Source organism: Dermacentor albipictus, chromosome 8 (genome assembly GCF_038994185.2).
Source record: "Dermacentor albipictus isolate Rhodes 1998 colony chromosome 8, USDA_Dalb.pri_finalv2, whole genome shotgun sequence".
NCBI lineage: Eukaryota > Metazoa > Arthropoda > Arachnida > Ixodida > Ixodidae > Dermacentor > Dermacentor albipictus.
The window spans coordinates 61,201,751-61,215,119 of NC_091828.1; the positions used below are offsets into that span (position 1 = coordinate 61,201,751).

Genomic DNA, 13,369 nt, shown 5'->3' on the forward strand with positions numbered 1-13,369 from the left:
TGGTTTTAGTTATCGAAGTAGAGTAGAAAACTAATTTTTCTAAAACTACTTACTCGCATCTAGAACCGCGCTCCTAATTTAAGTAGTACCTAACTCTCAGACAGCATCATCGTGTAATAAACCGCAGCACAGGTGCAGATTTGACATTTTTATTGCCGTTATGTAAATATAGCACGCTGACGAAAATCGTTATATGTGCTGACGACAACACCGTTCTCCTGATCTAATAAGATGCCCAAGAAAGCAAAGAAAACGAACCAAATATTACGTATGCTATCACAATGAGCAGCAGCGAATACTCTCATTATAAGCAGCAGAAAACTGAAGCAATAAATTTCGACCCAACTCATAAATGCATGACAAGCATCTTCTTGTTGGGTACCGCTGAGTGAGCATGTTAGGTTAAGACATTTCGGTTCTTTTATATTATATTCATACCAGTTATTTCATGGAATGTACAATTCATTAATTTTATTTATGACTAGTGCGAGCCTCATTACTGTCCATGTCACAAGAGTGGAATCCATAAAGAAAATGTTCATAAATAGCACTAATTAACATTTTCAGCAAGCTTCCTAAAAAAAGAGGAATAGCTGTACTTATCATCACCTTGGCCACTGTTACATGCGCATGTAAGAAAAGATACTAATGCAAGCAGCTACCAAACACAACGAGCTGGGTAGTTTTCATGCATGGAAATAGCAAAAATGCTATCACAGACGGGCATTCAACAAAAATTTGTCAGCACATGCAAAATAGGTCCTCAGGGTCTTAGGCTGTGCAGTTACATCAGGCAGCCTGCTACCAATCCGCAATCACACGAGCAAAGAAACAAAATTTAAAGGTGTCATTGTGGATTCTCTAGAATGGCATTTGAGGGTGGTGCTACTGTAGCTTGATTTTTGCATGGCGCGGGTATAATCTTAGTCATAATAGTCTACGTTAACGGGGCCGTTATAATTTCATAAAGAAATTGTAGTCTATACCACTTGGTTTGCCGCACCCGTGATGAAATACGTCCTGTGTGTGCAAGTGGTAAGAGCTGCTGCTCACTGCCCTTTTGCTTACTTCAGTCTACGATTTCTTGAATATAGAGAGTATCTGAACTTTAAACGCAGGCTTCTGCGTGTTTGAGATACACGTAACTGATTTACCGTATTTCAGGGAATATAACGCACAGACAATATTGTAGGGCTAAGTATTGTCCAGATTTCGATTACATTAACTTAAAGATTTCACCATTTTATTTTCAAAGAACGTGAACGTTTTCTGCAGTTAGTTACAATTAGCCGTTGAAGTAGAAAGGCCTAATGAGCAGCACACCTTAGAATAACGAGAGGGGGAAAGGGTGTAGTGACGGTAACGATGACGCTGCCAGGACGTCACGCGCGTCAGTGGTGCCGGTACGGATGCAGCAATGGTTTTTATAGCCGGTAGCAAGGTGTAAGTGTACATATTGCGGAACCTTTAGCAAGAAATTAGAGCCCTTTCTTGATCTTATTAAGGCGCCGATGGGTAAGAGTAGCGGTAGTTCAACATGCTGCGTCCCCGTATGAAACTTCATGATACCCCGCCGGCTCGTCAGCGTCAGTAGGCGTTTGGTATGTTCCGACACCAAATACCGGGGCACCCGAGGGTGGGACCCTCCCGCGTGTAGCCATGTGTGGCTTAGCCGTGTACGGGGACAGGGGGATTCTGGGGGTTGAGCCGATGCCGGGTGTTAGGATCATTAACACACCTCTTTTGCCTGTTCTTGACATAGATGGCGCCTCCAGACTAACGCACTTGGAGGAAATAGGCAGTCACCGGAGAATTTGATAAATTTTGACTGAGTAAAATTCCAAGGCATGAGAACGCGCGGACAGGCAAGATGTTCCAAAAGGAACTCTTCTTGGGCAAGCAAGGCAAGAAGAGAGTTGGCAGAAGTTTTATTGTGTACAAACTCATATACAGATGAAATTAATGTCTGAAACAGGGTTTAAAAGGTAAGAGGGCGACAAACTTATTCACTACCTTTAGTAAACACCCAGGACGATAGTTTGGAAAATCAAGCGAACTTCCTGGGTCTGGCCGCCTGGGTCTGGCCACCGTCTGGCCGCCAGGCTCGCGTAATTTCGTCTACAACAGTAGAAACAGTCGCAATTACCGCGGCTTTGCGAAAACTACGCGCCTATTCCGTACTTGACGTCGTGGTGCTGGCGGACGCAGACATCGTTACAATTTTTACACCGTGGCCTACCTCGACACAAGTTTACAAGGCAGCCTCTGGCACTAATCGAAGTTCTAATGAGGAAGGGCATTCAACGTCAAATTTCATTGGAAGCTATCCCACGTAGAAAGGAAGGAAATGAAAAAAAAACTGACGCTCTTGCACGCCTAGCACTGACATCTGTCCCAAAAGTAAGAGCGTCAAAAATGTTTCAGAATCCTAAGCATGCAATACCCATCCCCAACTGCTAATTGCTGATCGGCCATGAACGTACCTTGTCACTATGTCAAGGGAGGGCACGCGCAAGTTGGGAGTGGTGGGAAATTTCAGCGAATTCTAGAACGCTGGCGTTCAACTGAACGGCAATCTTGACCAACGTCTATGTGAACATTCGTTTATTTGTGTAACCAACGCATCCCACGTGACGGGGAAATTTCTGGGCAACTGTTTCGTACTGTGGCATATTCTGGGCAGCTGAGTCGCATATCTTTATTTACTGCTCGTTAATTACTAATGCAGCTAAATTATGAGAAGACTTGACCCCTTATACAGCTATCATATTCATTTGACGAAACATATCGATTAATCTCGAAGACGGTGCCATCTAACACTATCTGTCACGAGAGGTGAAGAGAACAATGCTAACTTGTCTTTATTTTGCACTATGTGTCTTTTGCCTTTACCAGCAGCAGCAGTAGCAGCAGCAGCAGCAGCAGTAGCAGCAGCAGCAGCAGCAGTAGCAGCAGCAGCAGCAGCAGCAGCAGCCCCAGTAGCAGCAGTACCGATGAGATAACGCCAAGGAAAAACAAGGCGGCCATGGAGCAACCCCCAACCACTGTGAAAGACGGTGTCAGGTGAGCCCTATATACGAAATCTTAACATTGGCTCTGCGAAAGCTTGCGCCAATATGGTGTTTTATGCAGCTAAACTGCAGCTGGTTCATATGAGTGTATATTTCTGTTCTGTTGGATTCCCGCTCGACAGATATGCTTTGTGCGACCGGTCCGCTTTGTCTAGAGAAACAGTGATGCCCGCATTAAGATGTGGGTGAAATGTGGAAACAAACGTGTTAGCTTTAAGTGCACGTGAAAGAACCTCACGTGGTGCAGATTATTCCAGAATTCCCCACTACGACGTGCCTCATAACCATATCCTGGTGTCGGAACTTAAACCCCATAATTTCTTTGTCGAGAAAAAATATTCTGGCTTCAAACTAAAAGTGCCTTTCAGATATTGCAAAAAGGGTGGCTACATGTATTTCTACGTCGGGAAACCCATTTTTCAGTATGTTCTAGAAAACATATCGCCGAGCGAAGGATGGATTGAAATTTCTTTAAAACGCATGCCTGCACGAAAGTAGCGTATTTTACTATCGTGATATTTATGAAATGGAGCACGTGAGCATGTGGCAAAGAAACATTCAAGCCTCAAATCACTTGGTAGTGCCGTAAACTCAAAAGAAGCAAAGGGCATCCTTTCTTCGCCCGCTTCGAACCCTTCATACCAAACCTTATACCAAACCTTTATACCAAACCTTTTTATTCTGAAACACCCGCAATTGCGACCTATTTCATCTGAATTTCACAATTCTACGAGGCACTGCCAGCGATGAAGATGTAGAGAGAGAAGACAATGACGCTCGGTGATGTACGTGTGGTTCTGTCGCCATTTAGAGTGACAGCGGCGCGTCCTTCTGTATATAACCTGTAAATACATTCTACGTCCTTTCCTCCCCGCGACATTTTGGTGGAGAGTGCGGGTTCTTAACACTAAAGGCTGATCTACGCTGCGGACCCTCCTTGGCACCATCTGCCATGCCTGCTCAAGAGGATGATGGCAGTACTTCAGGCACATCACCGACCGTGCCTCAACCGATTACCAATAACTGCCCTCTTGTGCTGATACAACTGTGTGACCCCAGTATATATTCTTGTGACGACAACACTGATGTCTAAGACTGGCTCGGATTGTACGAACGGGTAAGCGGATTCAACAAATGGGACCATGTATTCATGCTAGCCAACATAATCGTTTACCTTGCAGGAACGGCACAAATTTGCTTTGCAAACTACAAACAAGAAATCACAACTTCGGATGCGTGTAATGAAAGTTCACCAATTTGTTTGGCAGGTCCATCGGACACTGTTGTGACGCTCCCAAAACACTTGCATGCCGAGTTCAGAGTTAACATACATTACATACACATTCAAGACGACGTAGCGCTCTGCCACAATATCAATCAAAATATGCTGGAAGCTGAAAAGGTCGCCCCCACAAGCTAACGGGTATAGCAAAACGACGCGTTTACCCTGCTCATTTTCGAAGACTCCTTCATAGTTCAGGACGTCAAAGCTGAACGCCGGCTGTTTGAAGAAGCGAAAAGTATACGCATTGCACACCAGTTTTGACGCCTCCCCAACACGCCGTCAACGTCTACGTGCAAGGACGCCGGCCTCCCAGCCGTTCCGGTTGCACCAGGGAATATAGTGCCTATCGTACGACGGTAGACTGAAGCTGCCTCACCTGTTTCACCACTAGTGTGTGCCGCCGCCGATTCTCGAACGACTCTTTCCGTCATCCAATCCGTTGTACGGCAAGAACTAGCCAACGTGGGACTGCAGTCGCTTCGCCCAGTCAACACACCGGATTACCAGCAACCTTTATCACGTGACCCATACCGACGCTCATACGCTCGTCCTCATTACACCAATTCGGCGGCATTGCGCACCTATCATGATAGGCCTACTTCCTTCTGCTGTGGACGAGTCGGGCATATTTCCCGCCATTATCGAACTCTGTGGAACTCACATTGCTGTGAGGTTGGAAATATTTGCAATTCTAACATATTAAGATTCTTCGGAGGTAGCTAGCACAGCCATTGTTTTTACAACTGATGAAAGCGATGTTGATTCGGCATACATAAATGAGAGAGAGATAACTAGCCTTGATCTGTGTGATATATATATCGACCGACAAAATATGAAGAACCTCCACTGGAGTTGTCTAAGTGTGCATAAACATAACCTAAATTTCGTGCTGGCCCACGTCCAAGTTTCAAGTTGGCCCCCGTCCAAGTTTCAAGTTGGCCCCCGTCCAAGTTCCAAGTTGGCCCCCGTCCAAGTTTCAAGTTGGCCCCCGTCCAAGTTTCAAGTTGGCCCCCGTCCAAATTTCAAGTTGGCCCCCGTCCAAGTTTCACGTCGGCCCCCGTCCAAGTTTCACGTCGGCCCCCGTCCAAGTTTCACGTCGGCCCCCGTCCAAGTTACAAGTCGGCCCCCGTCCAAGTTTCAAGTCGGCCCCCTCCAAGCTTCAAGTCCAAGCTTCAAGTCGGCCCCCGTCCAAGATTTAAGTTGGCCCCCGTCCAAGTTTCAAGTGGTCGGAGGTCCCAATGTCAAGCTGGCCGTCGTCCCGATGTCAAGCTGACCGGCGTCCCGATGTCAAGCTGACCGGTGTCCCAACGTCAAGCTGACCGACCCCCGTAGGAGCATCTGCGTAAGCAAGATTTGGTGTATTGAGACACCACGTACCCGAGCACGTGCGAAGAGGGCCCTCCCCCATGTCGCCGTGCGCGGCTTAGTCGTGTCTGGGGAAAGGGATGTTCTGGAGGTGGAGCCAATACTGGGTGTTTGAACCTTTAAAGCCCCCCAGCGGAGGCAACACACCCCTTTCGCCTCTGCTTCACATAAATGGCATTTCCAGACTGAGCCATCTGGATGTAACCCGCAGTCGCCTTTTCCCGTCCTCCAGTCGAATCTTAGTCTATTTCCTTTTCTACTTTCCTGAATTCTCTTCACTTCTTATTACTTGCGAATTTCCAGGCGCCAAGGGCTAACCTTGTGTTATATATCCAGTCTTGGGTATATAAACATTACGTTACAGCGTCAATGCATGGCTGGTGTCTGCAGGTGTTGTTCCCTATCTAGCAGCGTCCCCTTATTGTGCTCGGTGGTGGCTGGCTACCATCACCGCCGAATTTTCAATGGTTTACACGGGAAACGTTTTTCCCCTTCCAAGACCGCCCTCAAGAAAGATGACTCACCGAAGCAACATTGTACTTCCTTTTGTAACCTACCCAAGACCCCTTCCCAAATTACCATGTCCTTCACAGTAAACGCAACACAACTGCAAATTCCTATTATCTCATTCCTATTATCTGAATGCCTATCAAACACGATCTGACCAGGCCAGGAAGCATCAGAAATGGCAAGCGAAGACCTCCTCCTCTAACTGGTAAAGAAAGACCAAGTCGAAAAATCGTTGAACTCACAAGTATCGGTGGCCTTACTGTGACCATCTGCCCGCGTCGCTTGCTCACCACAAGCAGATGAGTAATATCCGAAGAGGATTTCTTTATCCTCAGTGACGATGAGCCCCTTCAGGGATTAAGGAAGCAGAACATAATCAAGGTACAAAAAATAACCATTCGACGAAACGGCCAACAGATCCCTACAAGAAACCTAACACTCGTGTTTGGTTCTAGTAATTTGCCCAATTCAATCGACGCAAGATACCTGAAAAACAAAGTCCGACCAACACGAGGCGGTGCTCCAAGTGCCAGAGGTTTGGACATGCATCAAAATCATGCAGAGGAAAAGAAACACACGCGAACTATAAAGCCAACGACCATTCACCTCACAAATGCAATGCTCCTGAACAATGTGTCTGTTGCAAGCGCGATCATCCAGCTTACTAGCTCCCTTTGAGGGAAAAGAAAAAAAAAGAAATTATCTAAATCACTGTAAAGGAAAAGATCTCATTCTATGAAGCCAGAGAAAGGTTAGGGCACCTACGTCTTAGGGGACAGTGCCACGCTGGCTTCAGGTGTCTACAAGGTCCACGTCCGGTACTCCTGTAGAAACTCCAAACGGCCCCTTGGTGGCCGCTGCCAGTGCTGCTCCATCATCATCGAACACGGGCCGGCAAACTGCAGTGACGCAGGTCCCGAGGTTAAATCGAACTCCACGGCCCGAAACACACGGCTGGGTGCCTGGTTCTCCATCATCGAGCGCCTCGGAGACGGCGATGGAGGTCAATCCGAAAACCCCGGCGTCATTGACGCCAAAAGATCCGTGCTCCTTGCAGCGTGCCAAGAAGGACGAACTTCTTGTAACTGCGCCGAAAAAGGGACAGGTAACCTGAAAGGTTACCACCCTTAATGCAAGTAATCAACTTTTTGACAAATGTCACTTACAACTTGTAAGTGCGCGCACATAAATAAATTTTTAATTTCCAATAAAATGGCTTTCAACATTCATTTGGAATTGCAGAGGCCTAATCCACAGTCTAGGTGACATCAAAGATATCGATACATGCATATTGCGTGTTTCTTGTGGCCTATGCTCGTGGGCGCCCCGACGAAGACGACGAACGCTCTCTGGTTATCGAGCTATCGGCTGAACTGGCCAGCTTTGCAGTTACCTTTCGTAAATGTGTTTTGTAAGTAGTCTCCAGTGTTAGTGCTTTGTTTGCGTAACAGTACTATACATAAATTATCACCAGTAGCATTCTGCCTTCAAGAAACTAACTTATGCCCGAAAAATACACATTTTCTGTCCGCGGGCACTCCAGGCGTCTACCAGGAGTGGTCGTTATTGTTTTCCAAGAGTACATCCCTACACAAAACATTACAATTAAATACTCCGTGCAAGGCTGTAGCTGTCGCGGTTTTATCATTTAAGACGGTCAGCATCTGTTCATTGTACGTTCCTCGCCATACATGTTTTGTTACTCGAGACCTGGAAAATAAATGGACCAGTTGCCTGAGCCTCTTCTTTTAGTTGGAGATCTTAGTGCTCACTGAAATCTTTGGAGCAGCGATAAAACTGACCAAAGAGGGTAGCTTCTTCAACAAAGGATTTGTATATTCAACTGTGGTGCGCCAACCTATTTATCCCTTACATCACAGAATATAATTGCCCGAATTTAGCCTTTTGCGATCACATTTCAGCGATCATCTACCTGCTGTTTTCAAACTCACTTCATCACTACCCATTACAAATGTTAAACCACGTCGCTTGAAAGTACATCTTGCTGACTGGCCGCTTGTCATGAAACGTGCAAAACTCGACGAAGTATTTTCAAGTGAGCTAAGCCTAAACGAAATTATTGAAATGTTCACTGCGATATTAATTTTAGCCGCATGAAAGTCATCAGTATCTGCAGGTGCTCTTCTAAAAATTTTCTTCATAATCTGCGAATCTGGTATGATGCCGCAAGAGTGGAAAAAGGCAATAGCAGTTCCATTTCTAAAAGCTGGTAAATCCCAACACTCACAAGCATTTACAGACGCATTGCCCACACATGCTCTTAGGGAAAATCATAGGAAAACAATATCAATATAAGACTCTCAGTTATTTTAGAATCAAGAAACCTAATATGCCCGCACCAGTGTGGATATAAAAAGGGTCGTTCAACTGCTGAACATCTGGTTCGTCTACGGCATGAAAGTCGATGTGCATTTTTACACAAGCAACACTGTCTTGTACTTCGATTTATAAAAAGCCAACGATACCACGCGTAGATATCGAACCTGGCTGACCTCGTCATCCGTGGTAAATCGCTGAACTGTCTAGTTGATTTTATGTCTAATACATCATTTCATGTACATCTTGGTTCAGTACACTCCCATACATTTACACAGAAAAATGTTATTCCACAAGGCTATGTTCTCAACACGAAACTGTTCATAGTAAAAATGAACTCACCTAATGAAATCATACCGTTGTCTCTTATGCACTATATACGTACACGATCTTTTAGTTCCTTACCGTGCCTCAAATATGTGAACCAGTGAAAGGCAGCTTCAAATGACAATAAATAAACTTACACAATAGGCTAACAAATTGGTTTCCATTTATCCACATAGAAAATTTCTTTTTCGTTCTCTCAAAAACAAGCGCTGCACTGTGATCAAGTCATAAAATTGAATGCCTTCATACTGCCGCTCAAACAAGATCACAAATCCTTAGTGGTAACCTTTGGCGCCAAACTAAACTTCTTAGCTCTTATAAAAACACCGAATATTAAAGCAAATAAAGCGTTGAATATCCTTAAAGTTACATCTCACAAGCACTGGGGTTCCGACCGAAGGTGTCTTTTACGTATCTACCGGTCTCTTATGCGCAGCATTCCAGACGACGACTGCGTGGTTTATGGCTCATCCAGACAGTCTCACATTTGATGACTTGATCCAGTGCATAACCTTGGTCTGCGACTGGCAAGTAGTGCCTACAGAACATCACCTGTTCTAAGTTCAACGTGTAGTGTAATGAACTTACCTTAGAGCAACGGCAGAGCTTTGCTCACTTTCTCCTACGTGCTTACAGTTCAGTCCTCTGCACAACACATAAGCTACAAGATCGTCACACAGTGTAACTGACGCCTACACTACACAAACAAACCGAACAATATTGGGCCACTTGTCCTGCGATTGAGGAATATTGTCCGGAGTATGACATTCCTAATGAAGTCCTCCAAGTTGCCAAAAAAATGCCATTGCTATCGTGGTTCGATTTCACACAGTTATGCGACTGGACATTAACACATTTGAAGAAAGGAGCCACAGCACACGAAAACATTATACAAGAATTCCGTGCGCTTCAGGATTAATATCCAAATAACATGAAATTTTAACCTGATGGCTCTAAAGCAAAAGAAAGCGTGGGTGTAGGGACCATAAGGGAAAATTGGCAAACAAGTATTCGCTTACCGAAACATGCCTCTATTTTCATTGCTCAAGTTAATGGTGTATGGGTTGTGGTTAGAAAAATTATCACTGGCAGACACAAAAGTAGTCATATACACCGATTCTTTAAGTACACTAAAGGCTCTACATCTAAAATGTGAGTGTGAGCCCCTGATGGCGATATTTTAACATGGTGGCGCTGAAACAATACGGGGTATGAATTCATTTCTGTTGGTTTCCAAGCCATGTGGGGGATACCCAGTAATGAAGCAACTGATAATCGTGGATCGATCGCAGCATAAAAAGTCATAAACTCCACATATTTATATAAACGTTGTATCCGTGTGATTAGTAAGGCCTTAACGTCAAAGTGGCAACATGAATGGGACCATTGTACAGACAAGAAGCTACATCTCACTAAACCCCTACTTGTTGATTGGAAGTTGTGCAACCACCAGGAGCGGTTCATTGAAGTATTCTTATGCCGACTACGCATGGGCAGAAACAATTATATTCTAACAAAAAGATGCACAAACATGCGAGAAATGACAAGAACCACGAACAGCTATGCATATATTACTGACAAAACTTCTTGCACAGCTTTTATCAACTATACATACATTTGCACCTTGCTTTAAATTTAGGAGATGATAGTATAGTCCCATTACCTGACGTGTGTAAATTTTTACGTGACACTGGCTTTTCACACAAAGCATACAATACCACAGCATTTTTCTTCGTAAATTCGATTCTAAAAACACCTGGTCTTTGGCGCAGCCTACCCTGGGCCGCTCTTGCTCCACTAAACCAAACTTAACTCACTAAGGCAAGCTGACCGACGTGCAAACATCACGTTCACGAACGCCCTAATTTCACACTCACGGACGCCCTAATTTCACACTCACGGACGCCCAAATTTCACACTCACGGACGCCCAAATTTCACACTCACGGAAGCCCAAATTTCACACTCACGGACGCCCAAATTTCACACTCACGGACGCCCAAATTTCACACTCACGGACGCCCGAATTTCACACTCACGGACGCTCGAATTTCACACTCACGGACGCCCAACTTTCACACTCACGGACTCCCAACTTTCACACTCACGGACTCCCAACTTTCACACTCACGGACTCCCAACTTTCACACTCACGGACTCCCAACTTTCACACCCACGGACTCCCAACTTTCACACTCACGGACTCCCAACTTTCACACTCACGGACTCCCAACTTTCACACTCACGGACGCCCAAATTTCACACTCACGGACGCCCAAATTTCACACTCACGGACGCCCAAATTTCACACTCACGGACGCCCAAATTTCACACTCACGGACGCCCAAATTTCACACTCACGGACGCCCAAATTTCACACTCACGGACGCCCTAATTTCACACTCACGGACGCCGTAATTTCACACTCACGGACGCCCAAATTTCACACTCACGGACGCCCAAATTTCACACTCACGGACGCCCAAATTTCACACTCACGGACGCCCAAATTTCACACTCACGGACGCCCAAATTTCACACTCACGGACGCCCAATTTCACACTCACGGACGCCCAAATTTCACACTCACGGACGCCCTAATTTCACACTCACCTACGCCCAAACTTTATGTTCACGAAGGCCCACATTTTACGTTCACGTAGGCCCGAATTTTACGTTCACGGAGGCCCGAATTTTACGTTCACGGAGGCCCGAATTTTACGTTCACAGAGGCCCAAATTTCACGTTCACAGAGGCCCAAATTTCACGTTCACAGAGGCCCAAATTTCACGTTCACAGAGGCCCAAATTTCACGTTCACAGAGGCCCAAATTTCACGTTCACAGAGGCCCAAATTTCACGTTCACAGAGGCCCAAATTTCACGTTCACAGAGGCCCAAATTTCACGTTCACAGAGGCCCAAATTTCACGTTCACAGAGGCCCAAATTTCACGTTCACAGAGGCCCAAATTTCACGTTCACAGAGCCCCAAATTTCACGTTCACAGAGGCCCAAATTTCACGTTGACAGAGGCCCAAATTTTCACGTTGACAGAGGCCCAAATTTTCACGTTGACAGAGGCCCAAATTTTCACGTTGACAGAGGCCCAAATTTTCACGTTGACAGAGGCCCAAATTTTCACGTTGACAGAGGCCCAAATTTTCACGTTGACAGAGGCCCAAATTTTCACGTTGACAGAGGCCCAAATTTTCACGTTGACAGAGGCCCAAATTTTCACGTTGACAGAGGCCCAAATTTTCACGTTGACAGAGGCCCAAATTTTCACGTTGACAGAGGCCCAAGTTTTCACGTTGACAGAGGCCCAAGTTTTCACGTTGACAGAGGCCCAAGTTTTCACGTTGACAGAGGCCCAAATTTTCACGTTGACAGAGGCCCTAATTTTCACGTTGACAGAGGCCTAAATTTCATGTTCATGGATGCAAAAATTTCGCGTTCACGGACGCACAAGTTTCAGCTTCACCGCCGTACAAATTTCATGTTTACCCAACCTCAAATATCTGCTTGCCAATCCCTAGGATTAGCACGCGCGGTGCTTCTCAGCCGGCTAAAAGCAATAACTCGCTCCTATTTGCATGTGGTGCAGAACCCCACCTGCTGCAACACCACCCAAGCCACCGCCGTAATATATGTTAACTCTAGAAGAGCACCGACGAGCAAGGCGACTGCCATCTCCTCTCCAGCCATAGCCCTCTACTGCAGCCGCTAGAAGGAATGTGGCAATGTGAGCAGAGAACCATTGTCTCTCCCAAGGCTCCAGCATCGTACGAAAATGCAGAGATACCAGAAAGCCCTCAACCGACCGCGGCTGCTAATTGGCGATCGGCTACGAACTTACTTTGTAACTACGTTACGAGAGAGCACGCGCAACTGCGAAAGTGTGGAAAGTTTCAGTTTATTTTACAATACTTGCGTTCAACTGAAAGCCAATCTTGAGCAAAGTCGATGTGAACATCATTTCATTTGTGTGTCCAACGCAGGCCACTTGACGGGGAAATATCTGGGCAGCTGTTTAGTAGTGATTTATTCTGGGCAGCTGAGTGGCTTATTTTTTGCACTACTTTACACTTATTGCTAAGGCGACAAAATTGTAGGCGGACTTCACCCACTTCGGAGCTATCACATTCATTTGACAAAACTTATGAACCAGTCTCGAAGGCGGTTTCATTTAGCACTACGCGTTGCGAGAGAAGTGGACAATGCTAACTTACGTCCTTCTTTTATTACAATAGGCATTTTTATTTTTTAGCAGCAGCAGCAGCAGCAGCAGCAGCACTAGTAGCAGCAGCAGCGATGAGTCAACGCCAAGGAGAAACAAGGCGGCCATGAAGCAGCCTCCAATCGATGTGAAAGGCGGTGTGAGGTGAGCCCTATATACCTAATCTTAACGTTGCCTCTCCAAAAGCTGTACCAATGTAGTGTTATATGCAGCGCGACTGGAGCTGGTTTATTTTTTTG

General features: G+C 45.7%; 2 protein-coding genes across 42 annotated transcripts in view; both read left to right on the plus strand.

Moving 5' to 3' along the window:
* The window catches only part of LOC135915154 (histone-lysine N-methyltransferase PRDM9-like), a 473,262-nt gene that overhangs the window by 202,719 nt on the left and 257,174 nt on the right, over positions 1 to 13,369 (plus strand). For 2 of the 33 annotated variants that reach the window (XM_070523467.1, XM_070523468.1), the window contains one exon: positions 13,164 to 13,188. The exons of the other annotated variants lie outside the window; for them this stretch is intronic. In XM_070523467.1, coding sequence (XP_070379568.1) covers positions 13,164 to 13,188 — 25 coding nt within the window. The remainder of the gene's footprint in view (positions 1 to 13,163; positions 13,189 to 13,369) is intronic. 33 annotated transcript variants of the gene reach the window in all.
* The window catches only part of LOC135915161 (gastrula zinc finger protein XlCGF57.1-like), an 81,050-nt gene that overhangs the window by 11,546 nt on the left and 56,135 nt on the right, over positions 1 to 13,369 (plus strand). For 2 of the 9 annotated variants that reach the window (XM_070523470.1, XM_070523471.1), the window contains exons 3-4: positions 2,893 to 3,063; positions 13,161 to 13,274. In XM_070523470.1, coding sequence (XP_070379571.1) covers positions 2,893 to 3,063; positions 13,161 to 13,274 — 285 coding nt within the window. The remainder of the gene's footprint in view (positions 1 to 2,892; positions 3,064 to 13,160; positions 13,275 to 13,369) is intronic. The other 7 variants (XM_065448195.2, XM_065448196.2, XM_070523472.1 and 4 more) reach the window with 4 other exon arrangements.